At 35.0% G+C, this 15775-nt stretch overlaps 1 protein-coding gene across 2 annotated transcripts in view; it reads left to right on the top strand.

Annotated features, from left to right (window-relative positions):
* The window catches only part of TMEM67 (transmembrane protein 67), a 50637-nt gene that overhangs the window by 3020 nt on the left and 31842 nt on the right, over positions 1–15775 (top strand). For both annotated transcript variants that reach the window (XR_001156091.3, XM_012772866.2), the window contains exons 3-7: positions 1908–2001; positions 8349–8448; positions 9943–10012; positions 10108–10182; positions 14434–14496. Coding sequence is in view for 1 of the 2 variants with exons in the window: in XM_012772866.2 (XP_012628320.1) it covers positions 1908–2001; positions 8349–8448; positions 9943–10012; positions 10108–10182; positions 14434–14496 (402 nt within the window). In the remaining variant the exon portion in view is untranslated. The remainder of the gene's footprint in view (positions 1–1907; positions 2002–8348; positions 8449–9942; positions 10013–10107; positions 10183–14433; positions 14497–15775) is intronic.

Raw genomic sequence — 15775 nt, 5'->3', positions numbered from 1 at the left:
TACTTGTAGATCTGGTTACCATTTTTTTTTTTTTTTTTTTTTTTTTTTGAGACAGAGTCTCGCTTTGTTGCCCAGGCTAGAGTGAGTGCCGTGGCGTCAGCCTAGCTCACAGCAACCTCAAACTCCTGGGCTCGAGTGATCCTTCTGCCTCAGCCTCCCGGGTAGCTGGGACTACAGGCATGCGCCACCATGCCCGGCTAATTTTTTATATATATATCAGTTGGCCAATTAATTTCTTTGTATTTATAGTAGAGACGGGGTCTCGCTCTTGCTCAGGCTGGTTTTGAACTCCTGACCTTGAGCAATCCGCCCGCCTCGGCCTCCCAAGAGCTAGGATTACAGGCGTGAGCCACAGCGCCCGGCCTGGTTACCATTTTGATATTTATATTTTTGCAAATATTGGTCCTAGCTGAATTACTGATGATAAAAAGCTGCTAATAAAAATTGTATCATAGCAGATTTATTTTTCAGTGACATTGCTTAAGCAGTTGTAATTTTTATTTATTTTATTTTATTTATTTATTTTTGAGACCAGGTCTTACTTAGTTGCCCTGGCTAGAGAGTAGTGGCATCCTCATAGCTCACTGCCACTTCAAACTCCTGGGCTCAAGCAATCCTTCTGTCTCAACCTCCTAAGTAGCTGGAACTACTGGCATGGGCTACCACTACCAGCTAATTTTTCTTTTTTTTTTGTAGAGATGGGGTCTCCTATGTTGCTCACTCTGGTTTTGAACTCCTGGCCTCAAGTGATCCTCCCACCTTGGTCCCCTAGAGTGCTAGGATTACAGGCACAAGCCACTATGCTCAATTGCTATTGTAATTTTTAAATAGTCCTATATAAATGTATTGCCAAATATAGGAGCATTTCTTGATAAATCCAGTCTTTTTTAACCAAAATTTAAAATAATTTGAGGCATTATTTTGTTTTTTGCCATTGTTCTCTATTAATTTTGGTTATAACTGTTTATAATTACTGTATGTTTTGCCTCAGGCTTTTCCTAAACCATGTAATATAATAAGGCCAATTTTGAATGATGTCATACTTTATAAAAAACCTTTACCTAGTACAAACTATTAATGGATACAAGGAAATACTCTCACAAATCAATCTGAGCAACTTTATGTATAATTTTTTTTTTTTAGACAGTCTCACTCTGTGGCATGTCATTAGCCTGGCTCACAGCAAACTCAAACTCCTGGACTCAAACAAACCTTCTGCCTTAGCCTCCCAAGTAGCTGGGACTACAGGCATGTGCCACCATGCCCAGCTAAATTTTTCTATATATTTTCAGTTGGCCAATTAATTTCTTTCTATTTTTAGTAGAGACCAGGGTCTTGCTCTTGTTCAGGCTGGTTTCGAACTCCTGACCTTGAGTGATCCTCCTGCCTTGGCCTCCTAGAGTGCTAGGATTACAGGCATGAGCCACCACACCCAGCCTATGTATAATTTATATACTATAAAAATCACTCATTTTCAATCATAAATTTTTAAAAGCTAATATATTTGAATTTTTAAAAATTTGATTATTTCAGAACAGGTAAGACTATAAACTATTAGCTGGCTCTATTGGTTCAATCCTGTTGAGTTTTATATTTATAAATGGAAATATTGAACAAAATTAATTCTGAAAGTAAGAATCCATTTGAACTAAAGATTAGGAAGAAGCAAGAACTATTAGCAAAACTTAATTCTTTAACAGTAGTCAGTACATAGTAATAATATATAGCTTAATTTTGGAATATAAGCATGAATTGGCTATCCAGGGAATTTTTATGTGGCTCATATGTTTGATTTATTTGAATATTAACTGCAACTTATATACTGTTACAGCTTTTTGAACTTACATGATCAACTAAGAAGAAGAAAGTTAATTAAAAGGAAAAAAATTCTTTTTTTTTTAATTTAGAAAGGTGTTACTAAAGATGGCTGGAACTGCATTTCTTGCCCCCATGGCTTAACTGCAGAAGGAAAATGCTACTGTCCCACTGGTCATATTTTAGGTAAGAATTAGATTCTTTATACAATAGTAGTGACAAATCTTCATTGTGATTGTTTTTGAAAGGGACATTAATTTAAATAATTTGTTGATTACTTAATAGTTTTTGCTTTTTTTTTTTGTAGAGGCAGGTTCTCACTTATTTTGCCCAGGTTGGTCTTGAACTCTTGGGCTCAAGTCATCCTCCTGCCCCGGCCTCCCAAAGTGCTGGGATTACAGGTGTGAACCACCATACCTGGCTGGCAGTCTTTAATAAATGAAAATACATTCTTCACTTTTGAATGGGAAGATTAAATGTTAGAAAGATGTCAACTCTCTCCCAGACTGTATATTTAGAGGGATCCTAGTAAATTCTAGGATTTTGCTTGTTTGGAGGAATACACAAACAGATTCTAAAATTTATCAGGAAAATATATGAAAGCCAAGAAAATTCTGAGAAAGGAAAGAGGGAACTACCCTATCAGATATTATGCATATTTTATATCTACTATAATAACATATATGCCTGGCATATGGATACACAAACTGATTGATGAGACTTGAAACAGAGAATCAAAATAGATTCAATTTTATATGTGAAAAAAAGGGACATTTTTATATAAGTGAGGATAAGACTGATTAATAAATGGTGCTGGGAGAACTGAGAAAACACTATGTTGGATTTCTACCTTATTTCCTAAAGAAAATTAAGTTCCAAATGAATCAAATATTTAAATATTAAATATGAATCCATGAAAGTTCTTAAAATGTAGGAAAAATTTGTATAACCTTGGTCTGTAATAGGCCTTTCTAAGTATAAACAAAAAAACTCAGAAGCTGTAGAAAGAAGAATTAGTAAAATTGACTACATAAAAATTTTAAAATGCCATAAAAATTATAATACCAAAACCAAACTATAAACTAAAGAAAAATATATAATTTATACAATAGAGATGTAAGTTCTTCAATCTATGTGAAGCTCCTACAAATAAAGAAGATGAATAACCCAATTTAAAAAATAGCCAAAAATCATAAATAAAGCCACAGAGAAAAAAATATTTTAAGATGAAAAAAAAAATGATCACCCTTACTTGGAGTAAGAAAATGTGAATTAATGCTAAAATGAGATTTTATTTTTAGCCTACCTGACTTTATTATTAAACTTTTTCAACTTTGGCAATGTATTTGTAAGGATATAGAGAAATTGTTATTCATATATTATTATAAAATTATAAATTGGTATAGTCTCATTGGAGAGCAAATAGACAGTATTTATCAAAATTTAAAATGCAGTCATCTTTGCCCAGGAAACCTTTATCTAGAAATTTCTTGTTCAGATATACTTACTATATGTTTGAAGAAATGTATGAATTTTTTTTGTTGTAACATTATTCCTAAGACAATGATTATAAATAATGTAAAAGTCTAGTTTATCAAGATGAGATTGCTTCTATAAACTGTGGTACATCTATGCAATGGTATAGAATGCAACTGTGGAGAAAAAAAGGGCAGTTCTATACATATTACTATAGAAAGAACTCTAAGATATACTGAGTAAAAAAGCAAGATATAGAATAATTTGTTCATTCAAAAACTATTAATGTTAATTCCTTGGATACAAGGAAATACTCTCACAAATCAATCTGAGCAACTTTATGTATAATTTTTTTTTAACAGATATTTACTGAGTACCTGCTATTTATCAGTACTGTTCTATCTATTTTATATGCTACTATTTATACTTTTTAAAGAAGATTATATATACATATGTGCTAATATATGCATAGCCTATTTCTGGAAGGATTCATAAGAAACTAGTAATAAGAGTGAAGAATTGAGTGCCTGGGAGTAGGAGTGGGAAGCAGACTTCATTTACATCTTAAATCCTTTTATGCCTTTTATTTATACTTTATATATTACTTATTCAAAAATTATTTTTTTGGCTTTTTTGAAAATTTATAATTTTTTGAACATTCATTTTATTTCTTGTTTATTTCTTTTTTGCTAGCTCGGAAGATGGATTTTTTTTTTTTGATTTTTAAAAACTTTTATTTACTTATTTTTTTAGAGATAGGATCTCACTGTATTGCCCAGGCTGGATTTGAATTCCTGGGCTCAAGCAATCTTCCCACTTCAGCCTCCTGAGTAGCTGGCACTGTAAATGTGTACCACCATGCCCAGCACAAACATTAATTTTTTAATGGAACAAAAATTCCTACAGTCAAATTATTTAAAATCTAATTAGAAGACAGGACATGTGTATGAAAAAGTAATTGGCAGGCCGGGCGCGGTGGCTCACGCCTGTAATCCTAGCACTCTGGGAGGCCGAGGCAGGCGGATTGCTCAAGGTCAGGAGTTCGAAACCAGCCTGAGTGAGACCCCGTCTCTACCATAAAAATAGAAAGAAATTAATTGGCCAACTAATATATATATATATATATATAAAAATCAGCCGGGCATGGTGGCTTGTGCCTGTAGTCCCAGCTACTCGGGAGGCTGAGGCAGGAGGATCGCTTGAGCCCAGGAGTTTGAGGTTGCTGTGAGCTAGGCTGACGCCACGGCACTCACTCTAGCCTAGGCAAGAAAGCGAGACTCTGTCTCAAAAAAAAAAAAAAAAAAAAGTAATTGGCAGAACAATATAACAATAAAATACTTTCACAAAGGGTACATATGTTAAATCATCAAATGAGTACCATAGGCAATAAATGCTCTGTTAGGAAGAGCTAACTTCAATCAACCTTTGTTTAAGAAGGTTGCCATGAGGAGGCAGTGTAATAACTGAGCGTTGAGGGATTGATGGAATTTCAAAAGGTAGCAAGAAAGAGAACATTCTAACCAGAAGGAGCAGCATGAGCAAGGGTGTTATGACAAACATGTATATGCATGTTGAGTGTGAAGGGATTATGAGAATAGCAGTTTGCTGAATTTAAAAGTACATTGGTCAAGATTATGGATGGCCTTAAACAGTAGGATGGTCTACAAGCAAGAGAAGTTCATGAAACGTTTTGAATGAGGAATGATTAAGATTAATCTACAGCCATCTATGGCATTCATTCATCCAACAAATATTTACTGAACTCCTGCTTTGTGCCAGGCATTGTCTAGGGGTACTAGGGATAAAAGATTGAATGGAATACCCCAAAGTCCCTGCCCTCGTAGAGTTGACATTTAAGGAGTGGAATACCAGGAGAGGGAACTGTGCAAGGGGATCTGAACCAGAGTTAGGGCAGAATTTTACACAAAGGAGTAGATGCTAGAAACATTAAAAAAAATAATAGATACAGGTGAATGAGAATATAGAGAGAGGACGAAAAGGGAAAAGTCAGAAATATCTCTGAGATTTCTAAGTGAGGATGAAGGTGATGATGGACCATAGATTCAAATGCTGTGGAGAGGTCAGTAAGGACTGAGTTACTGAGATTACTTTTGGTAGTCAGGAATCACTAGTGCTAACATTGCTGTTTCAGTGAGTTGCTGAGAATGGAAGCTAGATGTCAGGGAGTTTTGGAAGACTGAGTGGCAGGGGAGTGGAGGCAGTGAGTGGATGGATTTTACCCCTTAGCCCTCAGACTTAAGGATAACCAGGCCGTTACCTGCCTTGGCTTGGGAACCTTAGCTTGATAGACATTTAAATGGTTTTAAAGTTACATTTGTACCTTAATTACCCACTGACTTTTAGTATTTTTATCAGCACTGTTGCCTCTACTGAAAAGATTAACTTTATTCTCACAGTATTTTTGGGGTATTTTCTTAGGGATGGAGCTAATGAAAATTTCATTAGCTAGATGGCATTTTTAAATTTATTACATTTCATAATATGCTATTTCTACTATAAAATTTTAGGATTATAGGAAGATAAAAGTAAATCAGACTTATTTATAAATTTGAAATAAAAACTCTTAAGGAAAAATGTGCTACCATTTATATAAAGCAATGCTGTCTAATAGAAATACAGTGCAAACAAAATAAATGATTTTTAATTGTCTTGTCTACACATTAAAAAAAAGAAACAGGAGAAATGATTTTTAATAATTTATTTGGCCTAATATTATTTAAAATATCATCATTTCAACATGTAATCAAGCTAAACAATCATTGAGATAGTTTCATTCTTTTGCTCTTACTATCTTTGAAATCTCAATTTTGACTAGCCACATTTCAAGTGCTTGGTTACCAAGTGACTAGTGGACATATTGAACAGTAACCATACTGGACAGCACGTATATCAAGAGAAAATAAATCATCAATACAAGTACACTTGGTATTGGCCATGTGCGTAAGCCAGTTGGTCACTGGAAGAATAAAAACTACTTTGAAATTGTGTGTAGTTAACCATTCAAGTCATGTTTCTATTTCTCTAGCCACATTATTGTTTACCTTGTAATTCTTTATTCCCTGCCTATTAGGTGCTTTCAAAATATCTGTGGATCAGAAGCAAAGGGAAGCAAAATTTTCTTGCTACTTTCTCTAAATAGTGGCTCTGACATCTAATGACCCCTGAAGGTCAGGTGACAACTATGAAAACACAGTATCTTGTTATTTTAGAGGTTACTATTACTTACTTAAAATTCTCCATAGTGCAGGACAAGAGAGAGGGAGTAGGGTATTATTTTTACATGGATGATCATGGAAGTCCTCTCTGGAAAGGTGGCGTCTGAGCAAAGACTTGAAAGAGGTGAGGAACAGAGTCATGAGGATGACTGGGAACATCATTCTAAGCAGAGGGAATAATAAGTACTAAGGTTCTAAGATGTGAGCATATTTGGCATTTTCAAGGAATAGCAAGTATGTCAATGTGACTGAAGCAGAGGAGGAGGAAAATGGAAGCAGATGTCTCGGAAAAGTTGGGGGTGATGGTGTGCAGATCGTCATATGAGGCCTTTAGACTATGATAGTGATCTTGGAAATTACCATGTGAGATGGGAGGCCATTTGGAAGTTTTTAAGCAGAGGAGTGACGTCATCACATTTAGGTTTTGAAAGGCTAACAATAGCTTCTGCATGGAGCATAAAACTAGCACTCCAGTTAGGAATCTATTACAAAAGCCCAGGTGATAGAAGATGGTACTTGGACCAGGGCATTAGTTGTAGAGGTAGAGAAAATAATTTTGTTTCTCAATATATTTTGAAGAGAGAGCTGATAGGATTTGTAGGGGTTTTCAAAAATTTTTATAATTTTTTTTTTTTTTAACGTGAATCCTGAGAACAGGATACTCTATGGACTGGGGCCTGAGTAAAGATCAAATGGAGTTGCCATTTACTGAGACAAGGATGACTATAGGGGAACAAGTTGTTCACCTTTACTTTTGTTAAAATTATCTCTTACCACTGTGCAAAACACTATGGATAAGACTAAGGTCTTCTTTGACCTTTTTTTCTGCATGCTGATTCTGTATTGCTCCCTCAATCCTAAAGCAATTGTTGTCATTTGAGGGGAGAGGTGTCCTTTCAGAATTTTTTTCCATTTTATTATAAGGATCTACATTGTAGCGCCAGGAAATATAAGTAGTATTTTTTCATAAATGTTTCATATCATTTAGCCTGAGCAACATAGGGAGACACAGTCTCTACAAAAAATAAAAAAATCATCCAGGTGTGGTAGCACATACCTGTAGTCCCAGTTACTTGGGAGGCTAAAGCAGGAGGATTGCTTGAACCTGGGATTTTGGGGTTGTGGTGAGCTATGATAATGTCACTGCATTCTAGCCTGGGCAACAACAGAATGAGACCCTGTCTGCAAAAAAAAAAAAAAAAAAGAAAAAGTTTATACCACAGATACTGTTCTATAGCATACTTTTTTCAGTTAATGATATGATTTGTTATATCTACCTGATCCTTCTTCATCTTTTCCATAGTATTTCATAGCATGTATATACCACCATTCTGCTATTTTAGATATTCAGCTTGTCTTCTAATAAATAATGCTTTGATAAATATCCTTATACACATGTACAAGTGTTTCTGTAGGTTAGGTATCTACAAATGAAGTAGCATTTTGGGGTATATGAATTTAAAACTTTAATAAATACTACTAAAAGCCCTCTAAGTTACTGAAAATTATCAGTAATCTATGAAAATACTTCCATCCCAGTGTGACAGGAACATATAGGTAATTTTTTAGAAAAAAATGTTCATTTATTATTATGATGACTTGGACAATTAGTTCCTGTATTTTATTATGTGGGCATGGGGAAGGCTTCACTTTTCTCTACTTTATTATGGAGATACTTGACATACCTTTACTGCAAAAAAAGGTGTTTTGATAATTATTAGTGTAATAGTTATAAGTGAGTTTTATTAAATATTTTGTAAGCATATAGAAAATATACATTCACTACAAGTTACATCTTAATTTTGTTTCTAAATTGTTTAGTGGAAAGAGATGTTAATGGGATGTTGTTGTCTGAAGCAACTTGTGAGCTCTGTAATGAAAGGGAAGACTCTTTTACAGTACCAAATGCTTTAGGAAACAGGTAAGCAATGTGGTAGGGGCTGACTTCATTTCTATCATCTTATATTTATGTACAATCTGTACTGTTAAAAAGTATTTTCCTATCCTATTACTGGCACCTTACAATAACCCAAAGAAGGATAGAAGTAGACGTTGACAGACAAAGAAGCTGAAGCCTAGAGTATGAGACAGAATAGGGTTCAGATGTGGGCTCAGTTTATCAGTTGTTTGACTTTGGAGAGCTCAATAAGTCATAGTCCCTTGTCTGTAGAATAGGAATATACCACCCACTTCATAGGCTGTAATGGCTCAGAAATAAATATGTAAACTTCTCAGCATGGTGCTACATGCTAACCACTCAGTAAAAGGTAGCTGTTTTTGTTTTATAATATGTGCCAGCTACTATGATAAAACCTTTATATATTATTAATATAATGTTATATAGAAAAACATTAATAAATAAAATAATAATTATACTAACCCAGGTACCCTGATTTATAGTCCTGTTTTCTATTGCTTCCTGCTCCCTCTTTATACACATACTTGTGCACACAGACACACAAACACACACCTCTCCCTGCACCCCTCTGACTTAAACATATACGTATTTCAGCTTCTTCAATTTTCTTAGAGGCCTACATGATGACTTCCCTCTAAGCACAGTTTTCTCTTTAATTCCCAAATTTAATATAGAAAATAGACAAGCAGCTTCTCCTTGGGATACTTAGTGTTGGAGCATCTTTTCTCTGAGACTGACCCGAGTTATAGCATCATAATGCTGACTACAAAGCTGAGTCCCAAGTTTGTCCCTCTAATACTTCTCCAAGTCTAGTCTGAGTTTTATGTCATGCCCTAGCTCCACTCCTACCTGCTATATCTTGCAAGTAATGAATACCCATATATTTATTCATTCATCAGTATCCACTAGTCTAGTGCCCTCCCTCCCTCTATCTCATTCATTAATGAAAGGTATAAAGTATTTTCTTTCCTAAGATGATAGATTTTATTTAAAAGTGTTGGTTATAGATTTGATGAGGAGCTTGATATAAGTATCTTTTCAGCTTATGCTGCCTTTTTTACATTGTGGTAGATAAAGTGAAGAAAGCATATTTGATATAATTACTTGTAAAAATTGGGATTCATTTATATGAATTTCTTGGGCTCTTTCGCTAGTTGAGTGACTTAACCATCTTTGCTATTCAGTATTATTCATTCTGTATTTTTCATGTAGTTAAAAAATATTCTTCTATTATTGGTTAGATTTACTTCCTTACACTTTGCCTTATAACACAGAGTGATATAAAAGTATTCAAATCAGTGTTAATATTTAAAATTTGTATCCTACACCAATTCATCTGGAAAAAAAAATATTTAAAATTTGTTTAATATATTTAAGTAATTGCTTAGAATGAACGTATTCTAATCCATCATTTTATGAAGACAAGTTCTTTATTACTCTATTAGGTTTAGTATAATTTATTAACATTTCAAAAATTATTTTTACTATTTTGAACAGGTGCATCCGATGTGAACCAACATTCATTAATACCACCAAGTCCTGTGCATGTTCTGAACCTAACATTTTAGTAAGCTAATCAAATTGATAAAGAATATATTTATAAATTCAATTGCTTATAACTTTTTATAACTTAAGTATTTTTTCCCTTATTTATTTATGAAGACAGGGGGATTATGTTTCAGCAACACAGGGAATTTTCTTCCATGTAGGATTTCAACTGCACGTTATGGAGAGCTTGTGAGTATGTTTCAATTTTTGTTCTATTGTTAAGGAACTTTCTACATTTCTTTCTTTAGTAATTCATTTCAGACTAACATGAGAAACATTTTTGTATAAATCACTTTAAAATAGAAACAGTTATCACTCTAAGAAACATTAATCTAACAATTCGTCATTATAGTTAATAAGTATAGTACTCAGTCTATACTTTAGCTTATGCCTTTTTCAGTGAACTTACAGAATGTTTAAGCTAGAAATGCCCCATATAGGACTTATAAAGTAGCAGTCCCCAACCTTTTTGGCACCAGGGACCGGTTTCATGGAAGACAGTTTTTCCATTGGGGGGGAGGGTGGGAGTAGAGGGAGATGGAGCTCAGGCGGTGATGCAAGCAACTGGGAACAGCTATAAATACAGATGAAGCTTTACGCAGTGGCCTGCTGTTCACCACCTGCTGTGCGGCCTGGTTCCTAAGTTTCATGGAAAACATTTTTTCCACAGACAGGGTCAGATGAGTAGGGGAGGCTGAGCTCAGGCAGTGATGTACGGCCTGTTTCCTAACTCTAGATTTGAACCCTGAATTTACCAGTCATTAGTTTTGTATCCTTGGACCTTGGGGAGGCTTCTTAACTTTTTAAAACTTCAGTTTATTGACTGTAAAGTAGACATAACAGTAATACCTATGTAGGAGTTCCTGTACATGGTAAGCTTTGGAGAAATCAGGATTATTCTTCTCTGGCCAGATTCCTTATTTTATAGATGAGAGCATTGAGGCCTAAAGTTAGAGCTTTTGTAGCGGACGTTGGTATTAACAAGTTCTAGGGTATAAAATGGGAAGTAAGTGGTTATGGATCCAAGAGAATAGGAGTTGGATGACTAGGAGTTAGAGTAGGAATTAGTTAATGAACATTGAAGATACCCGTATGCCAGCAGAACCTGGTGTAGACATTGTGATGTGGTTGTTAATGTCATCATTGAATAAGTAGGAGTGATTAGGGGGGGCTGTGAGGATAGCAATGATAAGGATGGAATCTGGGATCTTGATGAATAAGGCAAAAATTCCTCTCTTCCACTATCTTTTGAAGATGACAGGCAAGTACCAAATTGTTGCCAGATAACAAAATAAATACTAAAACAAGGATATAAATAGGGAGCTCTGAGATCATCCAAAATTGGCTCATCTATAACAAGATGCATGTCTTCTGTCTTCCCCAGTCTTTTAGGTTGTAGTGAATGTCTATATCTGATTATCAATTCTTTTTCCTTTTTCAAATAATTTAAGTTGAAATAATTTTGCCAAAAGTCCCAGTGATCTCTCTTTTTCCTATCTGGTCTGAGGTTGTCAATCATTTAGAGGTCATGTTCCTTTAGTCTCCTTCAATCTGGAACAGGTCCTCAGTTTTCCTGTCTTTCATGAATGCAACAGTTTTGAAGATTATAGGGCTTACCATGTATAGGATGACCCTTAGCCTGGCTCCATCCAGTCTTTCCTCATACTCAGTACAGGCTTGGCAGAAAGCCACACACACAAAAAAGTTGTGATCTTTTCAGTACATTGCATCACATCAGGGGCACATAGTGTCCGCCTGGCCCACCACTGATAATGCTAACCTTGACCACTTGCCCTAAAGTCACCATGACTACCATAAAGTTACCATTTTCCATTATTTCTAAGATTACATTTCCTCTTCCTCACCCTTATAGCTTTGGTCTCCATTGATGATGCTTGTTTTCATCAACGACTACTGTGTGATGGTTGCCAAAGGTTAATTTTTGATTTCTATCCATATTTGATTTCTTCTACGTTTATTGACATTCTGTTGTAAGGAAGAACTTTTCCTTCTCCCCCACTTATATATTTATTTTTTTATTTATTAATGTCAGTATGGACTTGTGGGTTCCTATTTTATTCAACTGGTTATAAACCAATACATGCATTATTTGTTTTTTGTGTTTTTTTTGAGACAGAGTCTCGCTTGTTGACCAGGCTAGAGTGAGTGCCGTGGCGTCAGCCTACCTCACAGCAACCTCAAACTCCTGGGCTCAAGCAATCCTTCTGCCTCAGCCTCCCGAGTAGCTGGGACTACAGGCATGCGCCACCATGCCCGGCTAATTTTATATATATATATTAGTTGGCCAATTAATTTCTTTCTATTTATAGTAGAGACGGGGTCTTGCTCTTGCTCAGGCTGGTTTCGAACTCCTGACCTTGAGCAATCCGCCCGCCTCAGCCTCCCAGAGTGCAAGGATTACAGGCGTGAGCCACCGCACCCGGCTGCATTATTTGTTTTGATGCTTAAATAGTTCTAGATTGGGCCAGTAGAAGTTCCTTCAAGTTAGTGCCTGTTGTGGTTTTTTTTTGACATGTCCCCATTATTCTTTGAGCATTTCCTTACTTTATGGCACAAGATTTCCCTGCTCATCTTATACTTCTCCTGCCTCAGCCCTAATCTAGAACAGATCCCTGCTTCACTTTGTTTTTGTGATTTCCCCCCACCCACCCTGCATTTTTATGATTGTTTTTTCATGATTAGACTCAGTGAAACATCTTTTTACAAGAATATTATATAGGGTTGCATACAGCCCATTGCATCACAACAAGGAGCGCATAATGTCAGGTCATCCACTTATTGATGATGCCGAATTGGATTGTGTAGTCATATGTGTTGTGTCTGCCACTTCTCTCTCTTATAAAGGTACAGTGATTAATAATTAGTCGCAGATTTACTGTGAGAGTATGTAAATATGCATTTCAGCATCCAATAATGAATCTTGCTTTAATAAATTATTGAACTAATCATTTCTAATGATTTCACAGTTCTGTATTTCCTCTACATTTATTAGCTATCACTCTTCTGTAAAGAACACCATCCTTTTTTCTCTGTGCTTTTTCTTTTTTTTTTTTTTTTAAAGCCTTATTGTAAACTCATGGAATCTTTGTCTATACATTATATTATAATCTGTTACTGTTATTCTTGTTTTTGAAGCTTAAGTTGTACCAAATTTGCACTTGCCTTCAAGATAGCTCCTGTGTTGTTTTGACATGATTTCATTAGGCTTTAGGCACTTGCTTGGTTTCTCTGTACCATGTTCCAGGCTCACTTTTGTATAATTATAATTTTTAATGGTTACAAAACACTCTAGTTTATGTACTGAAATTTATATAATTGTACTTCCAGTGAATATTGAGGTTTTCAGTTATTAATAATATTGCTGTCAACCTTTTTATAAACATAAATGTTTTCCCATTTGGAGGGCTTATTGCCTTAAGATAAATTTCTCAAGTGTTTCTAAATTCCTGGGTTAGAGTGTGTGGATATTGCTTTATAAAAGTATTGTGCAACTTTCACACTATCACTAACATTATATGTGGCTCCATTTTACATAGATTTGCCAATACTATTGCCATTGCTTTCTATTTTTAGCAGTTTTTGTATATGTGATCTTTAGCCTTCTTCTGTGCATATATTTTTTCTTACAAAATGATACGTTTTGCTTATTGAAGAGATGAAAATAATACCTCACAATTTTATTTTAGATTTCTCTGATCATTCTAGTACCGTATTCCATGGAACTTTGTCGTATGTTTTCTGTCTGTGTCCAGATGATTTACTCAATGGTGCTTCTCAGTGCCTCATATTTCAGTAAGATGTACAGATAAGCTTTAAAGCAGTGGTTCTTAGCCAGAGATATGTAACTACAGCTTTCAAAACCCATGTATGCATTGGTCTCATCTGGAGATTCTGATTCATTTTGGTTTGGAACGAAGCCAGGCATTTTCTGTTTCTTGAAAGTGCCACAGGTGATTGTGATGCCCACCATTGAGAAGCAGCACTTTGGAGATTTGAAATCATTCCTCAAAATTTGTTTATTACTTGCCAATTTAGTATAGTATTTGTAATAATCCTAAATCAGCAAATATTAACTACTCTGCCGTCAGAATTATTAATATTTTTCTTTTCTTTTTTTGTCACTTTATTTTTTGTATTAGTGAAATGGGCATATAGTATTTTTAGATCATAGGCACATATTGTCTGCTTACATATTTTGCCCAAGTGTCATTATTTTGTAATGTAGTCCTATTTGTAATAACTGACATAGGTTAGAATTAATTCTTACATTCCTGTTAGAATCTATTTTTCTGCTAACATTGAGAAAGTAAGGTTTGACATTTCCCATTCAACAATATGCATATTAAGGTCTTCCTAACAGTGTGGGGCTAGGGAATCTTCATTTGAACTTAAAACTGAAATGCATCTTTTTGTTTACAGGGCATGTCCTTAACTTCAGAATGGTTTGCAAAGTATTTGCAATCATCAGCAATTGCATGTCAGGTAAGTTTGAATTTTTAAAAAATAATTAATTTCATTTTAAAGAATTGTGGTATCATTTTTTACCAGATAATAAAAAAGTTTTCTCTCTGAGTAGATATATCTCCTTAGCTCTTTCCAGTGCATTGAAAGAGAATACATAAAGAAAATGGTATTCAGTATGCACAGATTGAAGGTCTTCAGGCTTTTTTAACTGAAATTGAGTTTTAGAGGAAACTGTCATTTAGTAAATGTTTATTAATGACTTGCTGTGTGCCAGGCCCAGTTCTCAAATCAGATTAGATATTTCAGAAAAAGACAGAAAAAAAAAAATACCCCATGGAGATACAGTCTGAATAAATGTCAGTTTGTACTAAGTGCTATGAAGGCAAATAATTTGGAGTAAAGAACATAGAGGGGCAAGGGTTCCTATAATATTTTATATAGAATGGTCAGGACAGACATCTCTGAGAAGGTGATATTTGAGCAAAGACCTGAAAGAAGTTAGAGTGAGCCATGTAAATATTTAGGGGAAGAGTGTTCTAAGCAGAGACCACAGCAGGAACAGAGGTCCCAGGGCACAAGTTCACTGGCTTATGCATGCTCAAGATACAGGCAGGAGGCTGGAGTGGCTAGAGCAGAGTGAGCAGGGACAGCGGAGTGGAGGAGAGGTCAGGGATGTAGGGAGTGGCTATGGTGAGGACCTGGGACTTATCCTGAGGGAAGTAGAAGGATTTTGTGCAAAGGAAGACATGATGGAACTTCAGGTTTTAAAAGGTTGCTGTAGCATGGAGAATAGAATTTGTTGGGCTAAGAACATGAGCAGGGAAACCATTTAGAGAGTATTAGAGCAATCTGAGTTAGAGATAGCAGAACCGTAGACAAGGGTGGTACCATGAAAATGAAGAAGGTTTTAGCTTCTGGCTGTACTTTGAAGATTGAGCCAACAGGATTCACTGATGACTTGGATATGAGAAGGAGAGGAAAAAAGTTCACTCCAAAATTTTGACCTGAATTACTATAAAAATGGAATTGCCTTAGAGGGAAAATTGAAAAAAAAGGTTGAGAGGCAAATTCAACAAATGATCTTACTTTGTTTTCATAAAGCAGTTTACTTAAACAAAATAAATTAGACGTATATGTGTAACATCTAATACACAAATTATTCTTTCAAATATAAATATTCTAGTTAATAGTTTTTTAAATGTCATGCTATACATTTTACTTAGTTCTTCTTTCACTTATCTTTATATTTTAGCAGAAAATTTATAATTGAAATGTACTCATTTCTCTTCTCATATGG

This window comes from Microcebus murinus, chromosome 7 (genome assembly GCF_040939455.1).
Source record: "Microcebus murinus isolate Inina chromosome 7, M.murinus_Inina_mat1.0, whole genome shotgun sequence".
NCBI lineage: Eukaryota > Metazoa > Chordata > Mammalia > Primates > Cheirogaleidae > Microcebus > Microcebus murinus.
This window is presented reverse-complemented; position numbering and strand designations above follow the sequence as displayed.